Source organism: Marmota flaviventris, chromosome 3 (assembly GCF_047511675.1).
Source record: "Marmota flaviventris isolate mMarFla1 chromosome 3, mMarFla1.hap1, whole genome shotgun sequence".
Taxonomy (NCBI): Eukaryota; Metazoa; Chordata; class Mammalia; order Rodentia; family Sciuridae; genus Marmota; species Marmota flaviventris.
The window spans coordinates 130,946,781-130,962,595 of NC_092500.1; the positions used below are offsets into that span (position 1 = coordinate 130,946,781).

General features: G+C 37.6%; 1 protein-coding gene across 1 annotated transcript; it reads right to left on the minus strand.

Annotated features, from left to right (window-relative positions):
• Positions 1 to 1,198: 1,198 nt before the first annotated feature.
• On the minus strand, positions 1,199 to 10,175 carry Leprotl1 (leptin receptor overlapping transcript like 1). Its single transcript, XM_027922701.3, has 4 exons — positions 10,065 to 10,175; positions 4,257 to 4,332; positions 2,323 to 2,509; positions 1,199 to 1,514 (listed from the first exon to the last, which is right to left on the minus strand). Exons 1-4 carry the CDS (start codon positions 10,078 to 10,080, stop codon positions 1,398 to 1,400), a joined length of 396 nt encoding a protein of 131 aa, XP_027778502.1. The 5' UTR covers positions 10,081 to 10,175; the 3' UTR covers positions 1,199 to 1,397.
• Between the last annotated feature and the right edge of the window lie 5,640 nt (positions 10,176 to 15,815).

Here is a 15,815-nt window from a genome sequence, read left to right on the forward strand (position 1 = left end):
CTAATAATCATGAGATGCTACAATTTAATCATGCTTGGTTACTGGGAATTTTTTGGTCAGGTCTGTGTCTAAAACTGCTATACGGCTGGATTTGGCTAATCTGCATTATTTCATACGATAAATATATCTTTTATAAGAAAAAGCAGATCTATTGTGATAAAATCAAAACCCAAACATTTGCGAGATACACAGGAAACTTGTCTTAAGTATTTTTAAATTACATATGATGTAATCTTAGAATAAGAACTACCCTTACCACGGCTAAATCTTAAATTGTTAATGCACATTATCTGCAAGACTAACAAAATCATTTGTTAATCATGTCACAGCCTTGCAGGGGAAGGGACACTCTTAATAGCATAGTAATTATTTTCTAGGTAAGTAAACATTTCTAAGTGTTTGAAAGGTTCTTTTAATACATACAACATACAAAATAAGTTAAAAGAAGGAAGCAGAGGAGGATTTTCTGGTATTTATGATGCAAACATACAACTTTCCCTCATCAGTAATAATTCCACGTATGTCCATTTTACCCATGGTAAAACATGAAAAGCCGAGAGATCACAACTTTCACATAAATAGAAACGCACTTAAGCAATGGAACTTCATTGTGTTTCTTCCCACACTGCAACTCATTCTACTTTGACTACAATAAACATAAATAAAAAACCATATCTCAAAAATCTTTTTATACCCTTACCTTAAAGTTTAACATAAATTCCTCCATCAATTGAGAAGAAAAGAACACCTTTGTAGCAATTCCATAAAACAATTTTCAATTCACAAACCACCTGTCTTCTAGTAAAACCAGCAACCCTTATGGACGGTATGGGCATTCATATTTGGCCCCTCTGAGGTAAACGCAGCTATATTTGCACTGAGTAGATAATCTACAAGGTATGCTAATGGTCTGCAAGTTTGCATAAAATTGGGAGCAAGGTCATTCTGACTGATTTAAAACTTATTTTTATAATTTTTATAATAATGGAGGTTAACCAATTTTAAGAGGAAATATGTACTTTAGCCCAGTAATGAAGCCAGCAGAATTCTGAATTCCTAAAACAATGCAAATGGCTATTACATTTAAAAAAAATTAACATGGCATATTGATAAAAAAGCTAAACAGGAAAAACAAATACTTAGATTCAGTAGGACACCACAAAAAGCATACTATAGATAAATGTGAAATCAGTCAAGCTTTTTCAAAAGAGAAAATCCTTTTAATCCTTTAGCAAGTCTCTGTGAACAGTATGCATACAATAAAAGTGAGTAGGGAGCACCTAGAATACCCCCAGGAGGCTTGCTACACCATTCAGCATTACAGCCCCATCTCCTGTGTGCATGGATGGCCAACAGATGACAAGAAGTCCATGTGACAATAGTTCAGCAACTCCTTTTCACCACTGCTGCCAGCTGAAGTCATCATTGCTTCCAAAGACCAAGAAGAAGCCTAGTATAGTTGCAAAGATGACTGTGTTTCCTGTAAGAACAAGTGCACAAGCTCCCCACTCAATCTGTGGAAATAAGGTATAAACACTCAGTTAACAGACATATGAAAAACAAAAGGGAAATGAAAAGCAAATGAAGATTCTAACTGTATGCCAAACATGATTCAGAGCGAATATGGTTTGTAATAACTTACACAGTACTTAACACTGATTGGTATTTTTATGTTGTTATTTTTATCTTTGGTTGTTTAAAAGCAAATTTATGATTGATAATTATTTTAAAAAACAAGCAACGATGACAGCATAGAATTCAATACTTTTCAACTTATGAAGAAATTAGCTTTCTGTAAATAAAAAAAATCTATTTAGAGAATAAATTTAAATTTAAAGTATTAAGAGATGAAAACCACATGTGCACTTTCTTTTAAAGGGGTGGAGGGAGTAATTAACTGTCTTCTCCATGTTAAAGGTTGGTCAGTCTCTGCTGCCTTCTCTACCTGAGTAGATATAAGATATGCTAGTGGTCACAAAGATAAGAGCTGTGAATTTGGGTAGATGAGTCTGGACTTAGTATAGGTAGCCTAGCTCTTTCTCTTTGCAGAGAACACACAATCTTCTTGTTTTCTGGGCTTATATAAGTCAGGCCTGTGGCTATTCAGCACTGGGTGAGTTAATGTGCCTGATCCTGATAGGTACTGGGAAGCCATATGCTGTTCTTCAATTTATTTTTATTAGTTAGCAAGGACCAACAAAGACCTAAGATTTTAACCTCTATATCTCTCATTTCTTTTTTGTGTCAGTAACAAAAGCATTTGAGAAAAAAATTGAACACAGTCTAACATAAAATCATCCATAGAAAAATAAATTCACTTACCAAATGTGCTCGAGCAAATACAATAGGGAGTCCAAAAGCTGAGACAACAATGCCTGTTGTAAGAAATATGGCAAGTTCCTTACAAGCATTACTCATAGCATCTGTATCATCCACCAATCTTCTTGCTATGCAGTATGGAATAGGTGAAAGGATGTAAAAAAACAGAACAAAGAGGGGCCAGTATTGGCTAGAAAGAGAAAAATAAATTAATGTAGTTTTTGCTTTCTGTTGTTTTCCTACACATAAAAATATGCTTTTCTCCTTTTAAGGACCAAAGGAATACTGTAAGATATAATACATATTATAGTTGAGAAAAAAGCTACAAGCTCAACACTGAAGTGATAAACATTTTGAATAACATTACCCATAAAATCAACTATGAAATATTAAATTTTTCTAATATTAAAAGAAAATGCATTAATAAATTTTAATGGTTGGAATGAAGGCCTCAAATTTTTTTCGTTTTACATTATAAAGGCATATGGAAAATAGGAATGTTAACACAATAACTTTTAAAAAAAATTTTATAGTTGTAGATGGACAGAATGCCTTTATTTTATTTGTTTATTTTTATTTGGTGCTGAAAATTGAACCCAGTGCCTCATGCATGCTAGGCAAGCGCTTTGCCACTGAGCTGCAGCCCCAGCCCCAACACAATAACTTTTAAAAGTCACAATTCATGTCTTTGACATCCTGCACTAATATGAAGTGAAAACACCCCTTCCCAAGCTTTCCTTAGGTCACTAGGAACTCCCCCAAAATACTGGAATTGAAATATAGAAAACTAATCAAAAGTAATATTGAACACTTTCAATAAGGATACAGAATTTATCATAATAAAAGCTGATGGCTTTTAGTCTACTGTTTAGTTAGTGGTGTTGTGCTGATATCATTTCCTGGTTTTGATAGCTGCGGTTATATAAAATGTCATGACTGGGGGAAGCAGAGGAACCTGTTTGCACTGTCTTTGCAATTTCTTAACAGTCCAAAATTATTTCAAAAGAAAAAGTTAAAAATAAATAAAACTGCTACAAACTACACATGATAATGGAGATTTGCATGTACTTAGAAGATTACACTCAGCAAAGATCTACTGATGTTTTTCTAATGTTTCTTTTCCTACACATTTAAGTAAAAAATTGCAAATAAAATATGTGCTTAAGAAAAAAACATCAAAACAATACAAAAGCACACAAGGTGAAATAAACTATATGTCTCTTGATCCTCCCCTGTTTTTTTTCCCCCCTTCTCCTTAAGAGCTTTTTGTGGACCCTTCCAAAATCCCACATAAACTTTAAAAAGGTGACTGGGTCACTGCAATTTTTTATTTATTTAATGATAGATCTTGAATATCTTTAATAACAGCACTTACAATTCTTCATTCTCTAAAACTTCCTCATATTTTCACCAATGGATGTACTAAAACCATTTTTCTTTTGAAGGATATCTATGATATCATCAGTTTTCCCTTTTTGTTCTTATAGACAATGTTGTCATGAACACATCTAACCCTAGCTCTTAAAAATTACTCCTAAAACATTCTATCTTAATGAAAATAATTATCAACATCATATTTTTTAGTCAACTGTGTTCTGACTCTGCTTATGATATTTTCTATAAACAGATGTTTTTAATTTTCTTGTATTTAATATAATCGATGTGTTTAAAACCGAAGAGTAGGTCTGAACTAATGTGTTGCTATCTTATCCTTACAGACTTGACAATAGTCAGAGAGCAGATAATAGCCAAAAATGTTTTTGTATCTTGGTGTCCTAAAATATTTACAAATAAAGTGATGATTATTAAAAAGGTTTGTTTGGTAAATGAACATTTCTCTGCATTAATTTTACAGGAGAAATAAAATATTTTTAAAGCTTTAAAAGCACACTTTTACCTTAACATACACTTTTTAAAAAGACAAAAATTTTACCTACTTGTATATTGGAAGGGCACATCCAAGCATCAAAAACATCAGCCCAATTGCTCCTCCAAACGACAAACTAATCAAAGCTATAAAGAAAATAAAAAGTCCAACATATATATCAATTCTTTAAGCCAGTAAATATTATTTTTGTTAATATTAATATTAGCAGTTTGAACTTTACCTGTAATCCCAGAACTAAAACAAAACAACCTTGCCGATAAACCTAAATATACTCAGAGTACACTGTCTCCAGGAGTGTAAGTCACGTAATCTAAGAATAAGTCTTCTGTGGCATCTTCAAGTGATAAAGACTGAGCATCATTCCTAGTTTGAAAACTAAAATCTGAAATGCTCCAAAATCTGTAACTTTTAGAGCAATGACATGATGCCATACCGTAAAACTTTATTTCATGCAATTAAAAATAATTTTTAAAATTATAAGTGTGTGTTTGATTAAGTGTGTGTCTTATACACTTCAGGCTATGCATGTAGATTTATATTAAACATAAATGAATTTGGGGTTTATGCTTGGTTCTTATCCCCAAGATATACTTCATTGTGTATATGCAAATATTTCAAAATCCAAAACACTTCCTCTGGTCCCAAGCATTTCCAATAAAGGACACTCAACCTTGTATTGATTTTCAGAGCTCTGACCAATTGCTAACACTAGACCACATCCCCCCAATTAGTTGGTTCCATTTCTTAATGAGTATCATAATAGTCAACCAGATCAATGTCCCTTCAGGCATTACTCCAAAAATCATTATAATTTTGAAAAGCCGTATACAGAGAAACTTTATATTCTGAAATTTACTGGATTTTAGAAGATTCAGGGAATCTTATGGGAAAACCTCTGCGAATCAGTTCCTTTTTCTTACACATATACCCTAACATACATAAAACTGCGGAGGTGGGGGCAATGATGCACACCTATAATCCCAGCTACTCTGGAGTCTTGAGACAGGAGGATTGCTGGAGCCCAGGAGTTCCTGGATAGCCTGGGCAACACGGTGAGACTGTTTCAAAACTAAACCAAACAAACCCATCTGGCTAAATTGCTGAGGCTAGTCTTGAATTGGTGATCCTCCTGCCTCAGATTCCAGAGCATCTGGAATTAGTTATATACAACCATGCCAGTCCCTGAAATATAATTTCTCAAGACACACACTTATACAAAGCAGTATATTTTAAAGTGCTTTACATGTCAGTAAGTAAAAATAACTTTCTTGAGTAGGTATAATCAATGACCGAGGTTTAGCCAAAGAAATAAATGATCTTTTTTTAAGTTCTGTATAACCTGGGCTGGGTTTGTGGCTCAGAAGTAGAGCGCTCACCTAGCATGTGCAAGGCTCTGGGTTTGATCCTCAGCACCATGTAATAATAAATAAATAAAATAAAGGTATTGTGTCCAACTACAACTAAAAAATAAATATTAAAAAAACAAGTTCTGCATAACCTGTGTTTCTGCAGCCACAGTAGTTAAGAAAGTAATTTCTGTCTAAAAGCCACTAAGACAAAAGCTCACATACACAAGCCAAAATTAACAATAAGGGGGTTAATGCTGCCAAATACTACTGATATACATTTCAGAACTAAAATGGTCAAAAATCAAGGACGATTGACATGGTACCTTGGTTTTCAGTTGTTTCACTGACGTAGGTCATGGCAACCCTAAACAATCTACTTAGTCCTTAATGCCATTATATTTTCAGCTACAGAAATTTTTTTTTCAGCTTATTTTACAGTAAATGAACCATTTCAAGTTTACAAGGAAAAGCAACATAAACTGTGAATAAAATATTGAGTTTACCATTTGTCTTTCTAGTTCAAAATGGGTCCTCATCATCTGGTCCTGCCTACCTCCTGGATGTGTGTCACATCAGGCAACTACCCCTTGCTCTCCATACTTCAGTCTCATGGGCCTTTTTTCTTTCCTGGAAATCAGCAGGTTTCCTCAACCACACGGCCTCTGCATATGTCCCCTCTACCTCAGTTCCTCATTCACTCAGGAAGTATTTATTGAAGCCAAATACGTAACAGATGTTGGAGATATGCCAGTGATTGTACATGGCCACTTTATGCTGGAAGAGACTTTCCCCCTCCTTTCCTCTTTCCTCTGACTCAACTACTATTTTTCCCTCAAATCTCAACTCAATCATCTCTTCCTCAGTAAAATTTTTCCAAATCTCATGGCTAGACCAATTTCCCCTATTATATTTTCATCCATCCATTCAAAAACTATTTTTTGAACACCTAAGGTATGTCACACATTGACCTTGCTACTAGACAGAGCAAAAATAAATAAATCTCAAATCTCTTGATCTAATGCAGCTTACATTCTAGGGAGAATAATTTTTTTAAAAAAAGTAAAGGAAGAGTATAAGTCTAGACACAGGAGCCAGAAAGGGTGTCTTTGATGAGGTGACATGTGAGCACAGTGTCATATGAAATGAGGAAGCAAATCATGTGGTACTTGGGGCAGCATTCTAGTAAAGGCACATACATTCACAGAGGCCCTCTTAGCATTGTATGATTTTCGTTTCTCAGTTTATCACAGATGCACTTCATATTGATTGGATTTTTTTTCTTCTCAACTATTAGTTTTGAGAGTAAAGAGCATTTTCTGTTATTGATGCTCAGGTCCCAGCTCAACACTCAATAACAAGTTATTTGTAGAATGAATGTAGCAGAGTGGAACCAGCAGAGAGCTAAGAGTTTTGAGCACTGGCTCTTACTTCCTACTAGCCACTAACTAGTTATTTAAATATTTATCTGACTCAGTGTTGTTGTTGTTTTTCCTATAAAATTAGAGTTTAACTAGATCTAAAAGAAATAATTCTCTTATCACTAGAGATACTATTAATACATTCTGAAGTATGTAAAAACTATGTCTTTTTTTTTGGTTGGGGTTTGAACCCAGAACTTCTTGCATGCTAGGTAAGCAAGTGCTCTACCACTGAGGTACATTCCCAGGACCCTCGCCACTTTTTTAAATGTTGATGCCAAACACCTGAGTTTACTACTGTAAATACTATTAGGTTACCATATACTAACACCTTATTTATATTTATTCATGAGTCATTTATTCAGAACATAACTTAGAAGCTTAAGGAAGAAAACGTTACTACATAGAGTCAAAGGAGATGCTGCAAAACCCATACACTTGCTCACTTTCTCTGTGCAGGCCCTTAAACTCTTATTCAGTAGTTATTAATCATTTTTTGTAATACAATTGTCAGATGTAAATTCAAACAGAGTAAATAGAATTTCATTTTTAAGACATGTCTATGTTCATTTGTCTATTTCTTTCAATAGATAATTCATGTACACAGAACAAATTTCAATGAAAGGTAACTTCTCTTTCCAAAATTAATAACTAAAAATTTTAAAGTTTAATTATCTTGTTTCCCACTTTGAAATAAATGAAGAGTAGAAAAAAGCCACACAAAGACAAGAACTGCCATCTGAAAGGAGACTTGAGAAAACTTTTAAATCAGGCAGAAAAATCTCAAAAAACATATTTCCAGTAAACCTGGCAACAGACATCTCATACTGATCATTTATGTTCTAATCAAAAAAGAAAGTTTAAATTATTTAAGTATATTTTTAAAGAGTTAATGAAAAATTATTTCTTTTAAAAAATCAAGGAACTAAAAGGAGATAAGGCTCAGGTATCAAAAACAATGTTTTAAAGACAAATTAGGATTGCTTTATTATAACTGCTGTGAATATTAATACTGGAAGAAAATTAGTATTGTATTTATTTAGATCTTAGGATTGAATTTCTTTCAAATGCCATTGTATAATGAAAACAAAAGGGCTTAGAAAGAGTTTAAAGACTCAAGACAACCTGGATACTTATGTTCCAATCAATATTCAATATTTTTAAAGTGCTCAAAAATAATTTTATGTGGATTTCTTCTTCCGGTCATAAGAAATAACAGCTAATGAGGGTAAATCAACTGCTCAAAAGTGTTCTCAAAACTTGTAATGTTTCTTCAGCCTTAAGAAATCTGCAACTAGGCTAATTTCTATGTATAAACTGTTGTCTTTAGATGACACATCAACAAGGTAAAAATTTATACTGTAATTGAGTGATGCAATATTTGGTAGACAAGACTTACTTGAATTTGGTTTCAACTCCCAAAGCCTCTAGGCTAGGGATGAAACAGCCCAATTATGTAGCAAAATTCTCTAGAGACAAGGGGCTGGTTCTGTGATTACAAAGAAACTGGAATAGAAGGGGCCATCAGAAAGTCCAGAATATCATAAAGTAATAGGTAAACAGCTCAAGAAATAGTAATGGTCTCTCATTATAGTAACATTCCTTCATAATCAAGATGATAAACCAACCTAAAGAAACATCCTAATAAACAATCATACCATAAAATCCTACTGAAACCAAAAATATAAGTACTTGAGACATTTTTACTTTTAGATTTGGAGAAGGAAATTATAAAGTTATTTTCTTGAGGGACTCCTTCATTAGTTACATTAAAGAAACGGAAAACAATAAGGAAAGAGGCAATATCCTAAACACTGCAGCATTTTACATAACTCCTTTTCATATAATTCAAAACAATTTATTATAGCTCAAAAGATTAAAAAGTATCCTAGTTACTCAAATTACAAAGAAATCAAATGTTTTAAAACACCGAAAATGAGGAAGAAACTCTATATGACGCTGGGAAAGAAGCTCCACTAAAGTCAAGCTTTAAAAAAAAAAAATACAAAGAGACTGACACAGGAGAATCGAGGGTTCAAAGCCAGCCTCAGCAAAAAGCGAGGCGCTAAGCAACTCAATGAGACCTTATCTCTAAATAAATACAAAAACAGGATTGGGGATGTGGCTCAGTGGTCGCGTATCCCTGAGTTCAATCCCCAGTACCAAAAAAAAAGAAAGAAAAGAAAAACAAAAAATACTGCTATCCAAGTTGTTCACTTCCTGCTTGCCTGCCCCTTCTACAAAGCGGCAGATCAATAAATCAATGTAATTCGTTAGGAAGGAAACTGAAAACGTAGCTCCTTATCACACTGAAAACAAAACTACAGCTGGAACGATTGCAGCATCCCTTCCTTCTAAAGAAACTGTAGAAATAAAGGAGTGATTTTTTATTAGGTTGTAACTATCTTTAAAAACAAACTTTTAGATCTCAAAAAGCCTCAAGGTGCAACTGTCAAGAAGAAAACCAGCATCAATCTGAGGTCGCTTACGTGGTGTACTGTATCATACTAACACCATAGATCAAAAAGCATCTATTTAGGAGTGTCGAGATTGAACTCGGATGCCAGGTTTCGGAAAGAACCGTCCTTAAACTCTTCGCCAGCGCCAAGCACCCGAAGGTATCACTTGTGCCTTGAAGTGGGAAATGACACTCTTTTTTCCATAACTGGCTACCCAGCGGCCTCAACCCCCTCAAAAACACACTGGGCCCGCCCCCGCCCCCTTCTCGGATGCAAACTCCAGCAAAACGTGTCTGATGACCCAAGTCGCCACAGGCTCCTAAAACACCAACAACCACATCGCTTTCCGTCCGGGGTCGGGGGGCGATGCATTAAAGAGGATGCCCAAATTAACGGAAGGTGGGGGCTGCCGAGAGAAGCCGCGGTTTCTGCAGTCCTTCCTGGGAGGGGGCCGCGCCCACTTCGGCTCCGAAACAGCCAGGGCTAGGGTGCGTCAGGGGTCGCACAGCCGGGAGGGACCCCGCGCGCGGCCGGCCCGGGAAAGCGGCGTCCTGCGCGGGCGGCGTGCGCCCTCGACCTCCTCTTCCCGAGGGGCTACCCAGACCTCCAGCGTCCCGCGCCCCAGGCTCACCTTTGATGCCCGCCATGGTGGTGATGTCGCTCTTGGCTCCACAACCCGAGGCGGCGGCGGCGGCGGGGGCGGCGGCCGGGGAGACCGACGACTCACGGCGACGGCCAGACAACACCCGGAAGTGCGCGACGCAGCACTTCCGCCGGCGACTCGCGCTCTCGCGGGGGCGCGGGGGGCGCGCCGGGCTTGGGCCTGGCTCTACTCCTTCCAGCCTTCCAGGTTGCAGTTCGGGTCTCGCTTTGCGCCATGGCTCAGGTTTCCCGACCCTGCCCAGGCTTGGGGGACCTGCCTGTGACAGCCCTTGTATTCCCGGCTGGGTCGGGCGGAAGCTCCACGCTGAGCAGCTGCCCGCGTTCTCTGTGGAGAAGGGGATGCAAATAGCGGCGGTCCTTCGAAGGCACGTGTGAAGTCCTTGGAGGATAATGTTTCTTTCCTAGAAGCGCACCCATTTCTCCCTCCCGCTTCCAGCCTAGTGATAAAGGTTGGGTGGGCTGTGCTTGGCTTTTCGGTTTCCTACACCAAACTAGGGTTTTTGGTGAGGACTCTCCTCCAGAGATAGGAGCAGCAGGGCCCTGTAAAGGGCGCGGGGAATATTACAAACGCAATCCCTTGGCAGTCTGAGAAACGAAAAGGAGAAAGCAGAAGTCTGATATATTTATTTAGCTACCCTACAGATATTTATTGGACAATTTATGTGTTGGGGGAAAAGGAGTAGACAGCAGGGTGAGCAAACCCAGATGCAGTTTTTGTTTTTAAGTTGCTTACAGACTAGAGGGACACTAACAGGAAGAATTGCAACAAAGATGATTGCTAATAAGGAGAGTCTGAATATACCACTCCAAAACACGCCACTTTGACAAGGATTATTTTGAGCTTCAGGCAATTAAAAAACTGCAGATCAGTGAGAATCTCTACTCTCCCCCTTTTCTGCCCCAAAGCAGAGCATAAGTTCCCTATTTGTAAGGGTAAAGGTAACAAAACTTATGTTTAAAAAAAAAAAAATTACAATGCAGATTTTCTCAATTATAAGTATTTCCATTTCCATGTCCCTTACTAGGAATTGGTCCTGTAAATGGCATCAATCTGAGTCTGCATAATTGTTACTGTAAAAACCCTTATTTTCCTTTAGCTTTCCCCACATATTTATCTTCTCAAAATTCACTGCTCCTAGAGGCCCAAACCCCCTTTCTTTTGTCTAGTCACTTTTCTACAATGTATCCCTTGTTGTTAAGATACACCTGCTCCCAGGCCTAGCTGATTATTGGCATTTTTACCTTGTTTTGCGGGGTGGGGGGTGGGGTGGATTAATCTGTTTTTGTCAGCTTAATTCACAAGCCTCAGCCAATGAATCTGAGGGGGAATACAAAGTTTTTATCCTTTCTTATGGGAGGAAAAATGGGTAAACAGTCCCATGAAGACCTTTGATTTGGATCTGCCAGAAAAGATTTCTCTAAGGGGAAGACAACAGAAGGATGAACGTGTGTAAGTAGGAGAAAAGGAAACAGCCATGAGGGTGCAGTGGTCTGTGCATAAGCTTCTGTGACAAATGGAGCAAGAAGATAGGTGATTTGAGAGGAGAGAAGGTCAGTGAGATTACTCAGGGTTGTGTTCTATCTAGGGAGTTCTGCTTTTTTTTTTTCCTACTTTGAGCACTAAGACTCTTTTCAAGGGTTTTATTTATTTATTTTTTATATATTTATATATTTATTTATTTATATGTGGTGCTGAGGATTGAACCCAGGGCCTCACACATGCTAGGCAAGCGCTGTACTGCTGAGCCACAACCCCAGCCCCTTCAAGGAGTTTAAAAGGAGACAGGTGGTGCTAAGTAACATAAGATTTGAATTTTTAAATCTTTTCAATCATTTAATTTGGCATGTAAGACTTTAATGAATGAATGTTTTAAAGTCATGTTTCCAACATGCTATAAAAGGAGAGCTACTGGGAAGCTTAAGGACTTGTCCACCTTGCTTTTCTCCACTATTGCTAGGGTGGAGTTACATTAGGTGTAATGTAATTCTCCACTATTGCTAGGGTGATAATTACATTATCGCTGTGGCTCAGCGGTAGAGTGCTCACCTAGCACATGTGAGACCCTGGGTTCAATCCTCAGCACCACATAAAAATAAACAAAACAAAGATACTGTGTCCAACTATAACTAAAAAATAAATATTAAAAAAAAAAGATCACTTCTTAAGGTTTCCTGCCTCAAATAAATATATAATGATCTTGTGAGAGAGAATTTTTTTTATTCGAGTTAGTGTAAAAATTCGTTCTACCATCCACTCTGTACCATAGAAAAACTGTTTCCATTTAAGGATTGTGGTAGCAAAAACACAAGGCATACTTGAATGTATGCCATGGAAATGTGTGCTGTTTAGATGGAATCTGGATTACCAGTCCCTTTACTAAATTCCTGAAGGAGTTATACATATTCTTCTCAATCATCTTCAAATGAGTGGATAGATGCTGTCATTTGAATGTGTTTCCTTAAAAGCATGCTGGAAACTTAATCCCCAAAGCAACATAGGAAGTGGGGCTTTAGTGGGAGGTGATTAGGTTAAGGACCTAATGGATTAATGCTGATTATAAACAGACTTGAGGCCAGGATTTCAGTGTCTGGTGTTTTCTCTAGGTATGTGATGCCTTAGTCATGTTTATACCACTTCTGCTCCCTCAAACGTTGAAGTTTGAACATTAGAGAAGCACATGGAGGCAAGCATATAAAGCAGGGTTTATTTAAAAGAGGTAACATAGACTTCTCTCAGAAGGGAGAAGGGGGCCATAGCTGGTATCCTGGTATCCCCAGAAGCTAGGTGTTCTGCCCTTTTTGTATGTCCTAGACTTCCTTTGTTCTCCTGCCCTCTTCCCCTTATCTTTCTCCTTCCTATATATGTTACTAGGCCCAGGAATGCTCTGGGATGGCCAAAAGGTGGGAAACAAGTGGGCTGAAGGGGGGAAGGGCAGGATGGTGCAGCCCAGGACACATTAATTAATAACCTTATAGTTTCCTGTAAGGAGGGGCAATTCCTCGGACAGGTTACCTTAACAACAGGTTGGGGCAGGGGCATGTTCTTGATAAGGGTGGAGAAAGGGCTCTGAAGGAATTAACAATTTAATCCCACCGGGGATAGTCTGCATTTCCCGAGACTCACTCAAAATTGGTTTGATTCAATCTGACCTGACTCTACTCACTCAAAATGGCATGACTCAATCTGACCTGACTCTATTTACTTATCTGTACTGACTGCCTGTCTAATTCTGGCTTCGATGTTATACAGCAAGAAAGCCCTTGCCAGATATGGGCCCTCATTCTTGGACATCCTGGCCTCCAGAACTGTAAGAAAGAAAACTCTGTTCTTTATAAATTACCCAGTTTATGGCATTCTGTTATAACAACACAAAACTAAGACTTCCTGGAGAAATAAATGATTCCATCTGAAATGCTACCATAACTCCTGTTCTTATTTTGTTCCATGGTGTTCCATCTTTGAAAATAGTGATGGTTGAGGGGACATAGCTGATCAGTGGTGAGAGAGCTGACCAGTATGATGTTGGTAGTGGAAATTGATAGGTTCATATCTCAAGGGCTGTAGTTTAGCTCCTTAAGAAAGCTTACATTTTAGGAAGTCTTTTGAGGGTTTGTTTTTTGTAGTCCCTAACTTTATCTTTTGAATAAGTGTATCTGGTATTATAAGTGTCCTTTATGACATCAGTGGGCAACTGGATTTTTCATCTGAAGAGAGCGCTCTATAGTCTTCTGTTTCCATGGTCACAGAATTCTAGGAGATTGTGTTCTTTTAATTTTCCCAGGAGATTCAGTGTTTCTAGAAAGAAAACATTTATCACTCTAAGACCTATTTCTGGTCTACAGATGCTATCTAAGAACCAGTACCTTGATACTTTTAAAATAGTATTTCCAAATGTAATATAAAGATCACCTACATCAAAGTTCTTTAGGATGCTTCCCAAATTCGGAGGTAGAAACTCCACATCTTCTCAACTAGAAATTTTGTGAACAGGGTTCAGAAATCTGAAATGTTAACATGTACCAAGGCTTGAAAATTATTGTCTGAAAAAAGAATTTCAGTTTTCCTCAGTAGTTTTTCAAATGAATCCTCAACACTAGTTGGTGTTATATCATTTGTTCTCTACATATAATAAAGAATTTGATATCATTCACAGTTTCAACACTTTTTAAAGAGATGGCTTCCTAACCTCCAAGATTAATTCTGAGGTGGGGTGAGAGGAAAAGACCTCTTGTTTATAGGGCAGCTGCTATGTTTCTATGTTCTGGGTAACTTTAAGATTTATCTGAATTTATCCTTTCCACAGTTTTGTAAACTGGGAATTACTAGTCCTTCTAGACCAACTTGGAGAAATCACAGAGGTGTTTTTAGTTTTAGTTTTAAATTTATTATGGAAATATCTAAGTACTATATATAAAAAGTATGCAAAAGAGTGAAATGAACTCCCATGCACTATCAGCTACCTTCAATTCTCAACTTATGGTCAATGTTATCATATTTGTACTACCCATGCCCATTTCCACTCACCTTCATATTATTTTTTCTTTGTGTTAATTTGAAGTATATTCCAAACAATTTTGCCTGCGGGGAGGGATAATAGAAATTGTGATCTATAGGCAGTCCAAAGCTTAGGTTACAATTTGGCACTGTCAACTGGACCCTGAGGTAGGAGGCAGTCTTGTGAGCCTGAGCCCTTAACCTTCAGGATTTGACACTATCTTGCTATAGATAGTGAAGCAAGAAGTAGACAGGCAGTCAATGTAGACATGTAATTGTGTAGGATCATAAAGATGGAGGCCGGTTTGGGTTTGGGAAGTTGAAGGCTGCCTCTGGGGAACTGAAAGGTTAATGCCCCCAGAGCCCTTCTTCTTCTTCCACCCTTACCAAGACAACCTGCTTCTGCTCCAAACTGTTGCTAAGGTAACCTGTCCCAGGAATTGTCCCTCCCTGTAGGGAACTGTAAAAGTTGTTAATTAATGCCTCCTGGGCTGCTACCTGCCTGGATCACTCCATATGGCCCTTCTCCTTCCCCCTGCCTACCTGCTTCTCACCTTTTGGCCACCCCACTGGTCTCTCCTGGGCCTAGTCAAGAACACTGGAAGAAGAGAGATTAAGGGGGAAGAGGACAGGAGAACAAAGGAAACCTAAAGTGTATAAAAGGGGCAGGATGCTCTCACTTCTTGGGATTCCAGGACACCAGCTGTGGCCCCTTCTCCCTCCCAGGAGAATTCTATTGCTATTTTTTTTTAATAATATGTACTTTCTACACTTGCCTCAGCACCCTTCTCTAAATTAAACATTTGAGGAAGCAGAACTGACAACCGGTGGTATCAATAGTGTTATATTGATATGCAGTTGGTGTCCACCTGAGAATTATTTGCTGTGGAGTGAAATACTCCTATAACATATCTGGTCATAGAAGTGTTCTCTCTTGTGAGTCTGAGAGTAGAAAGAAAAAAAATAAGTCCTTTTACAAACTCTTTCTGTAGATCTCAGCTCTCCGTTTTTTTGTTTTTTTTTTTTTTTTTTTTTTTTGGTTTTGCAAGGAATATTTCCTAGCTAGCCTATTGTTGTAACACTGTCCATCATGCACTTCAAGGCACTTATTATTTATCTGACATATTATTTCCTGGCTCTCTCTTCCAATAGAATATAAACTCATACAACCTTCCATAGTTTGTTCATCATTATCTAGAAGCATACATGGCACATGGTGAAATC

Bases quoted from the DNA above. Each gene is read 5' to 3' on its own strand.
- Leprotl1 (XM_027922701.3), bottom strand. The intron at 2,510-4,256 runs GTAGGTAAAATT...TTCTCTTTCTAG, and splicing joins TGTGCCCTTCCAATATACAA to CCAATACTGGCCCCTCTTTG. The intron at 1,515-2,322 runs GTAAGTGAATTT...TTATTTCCACAG, and splicing joins TATTTGCTCGAGCACATTTG to ATTGAGTGGGGAGCTTGTGC.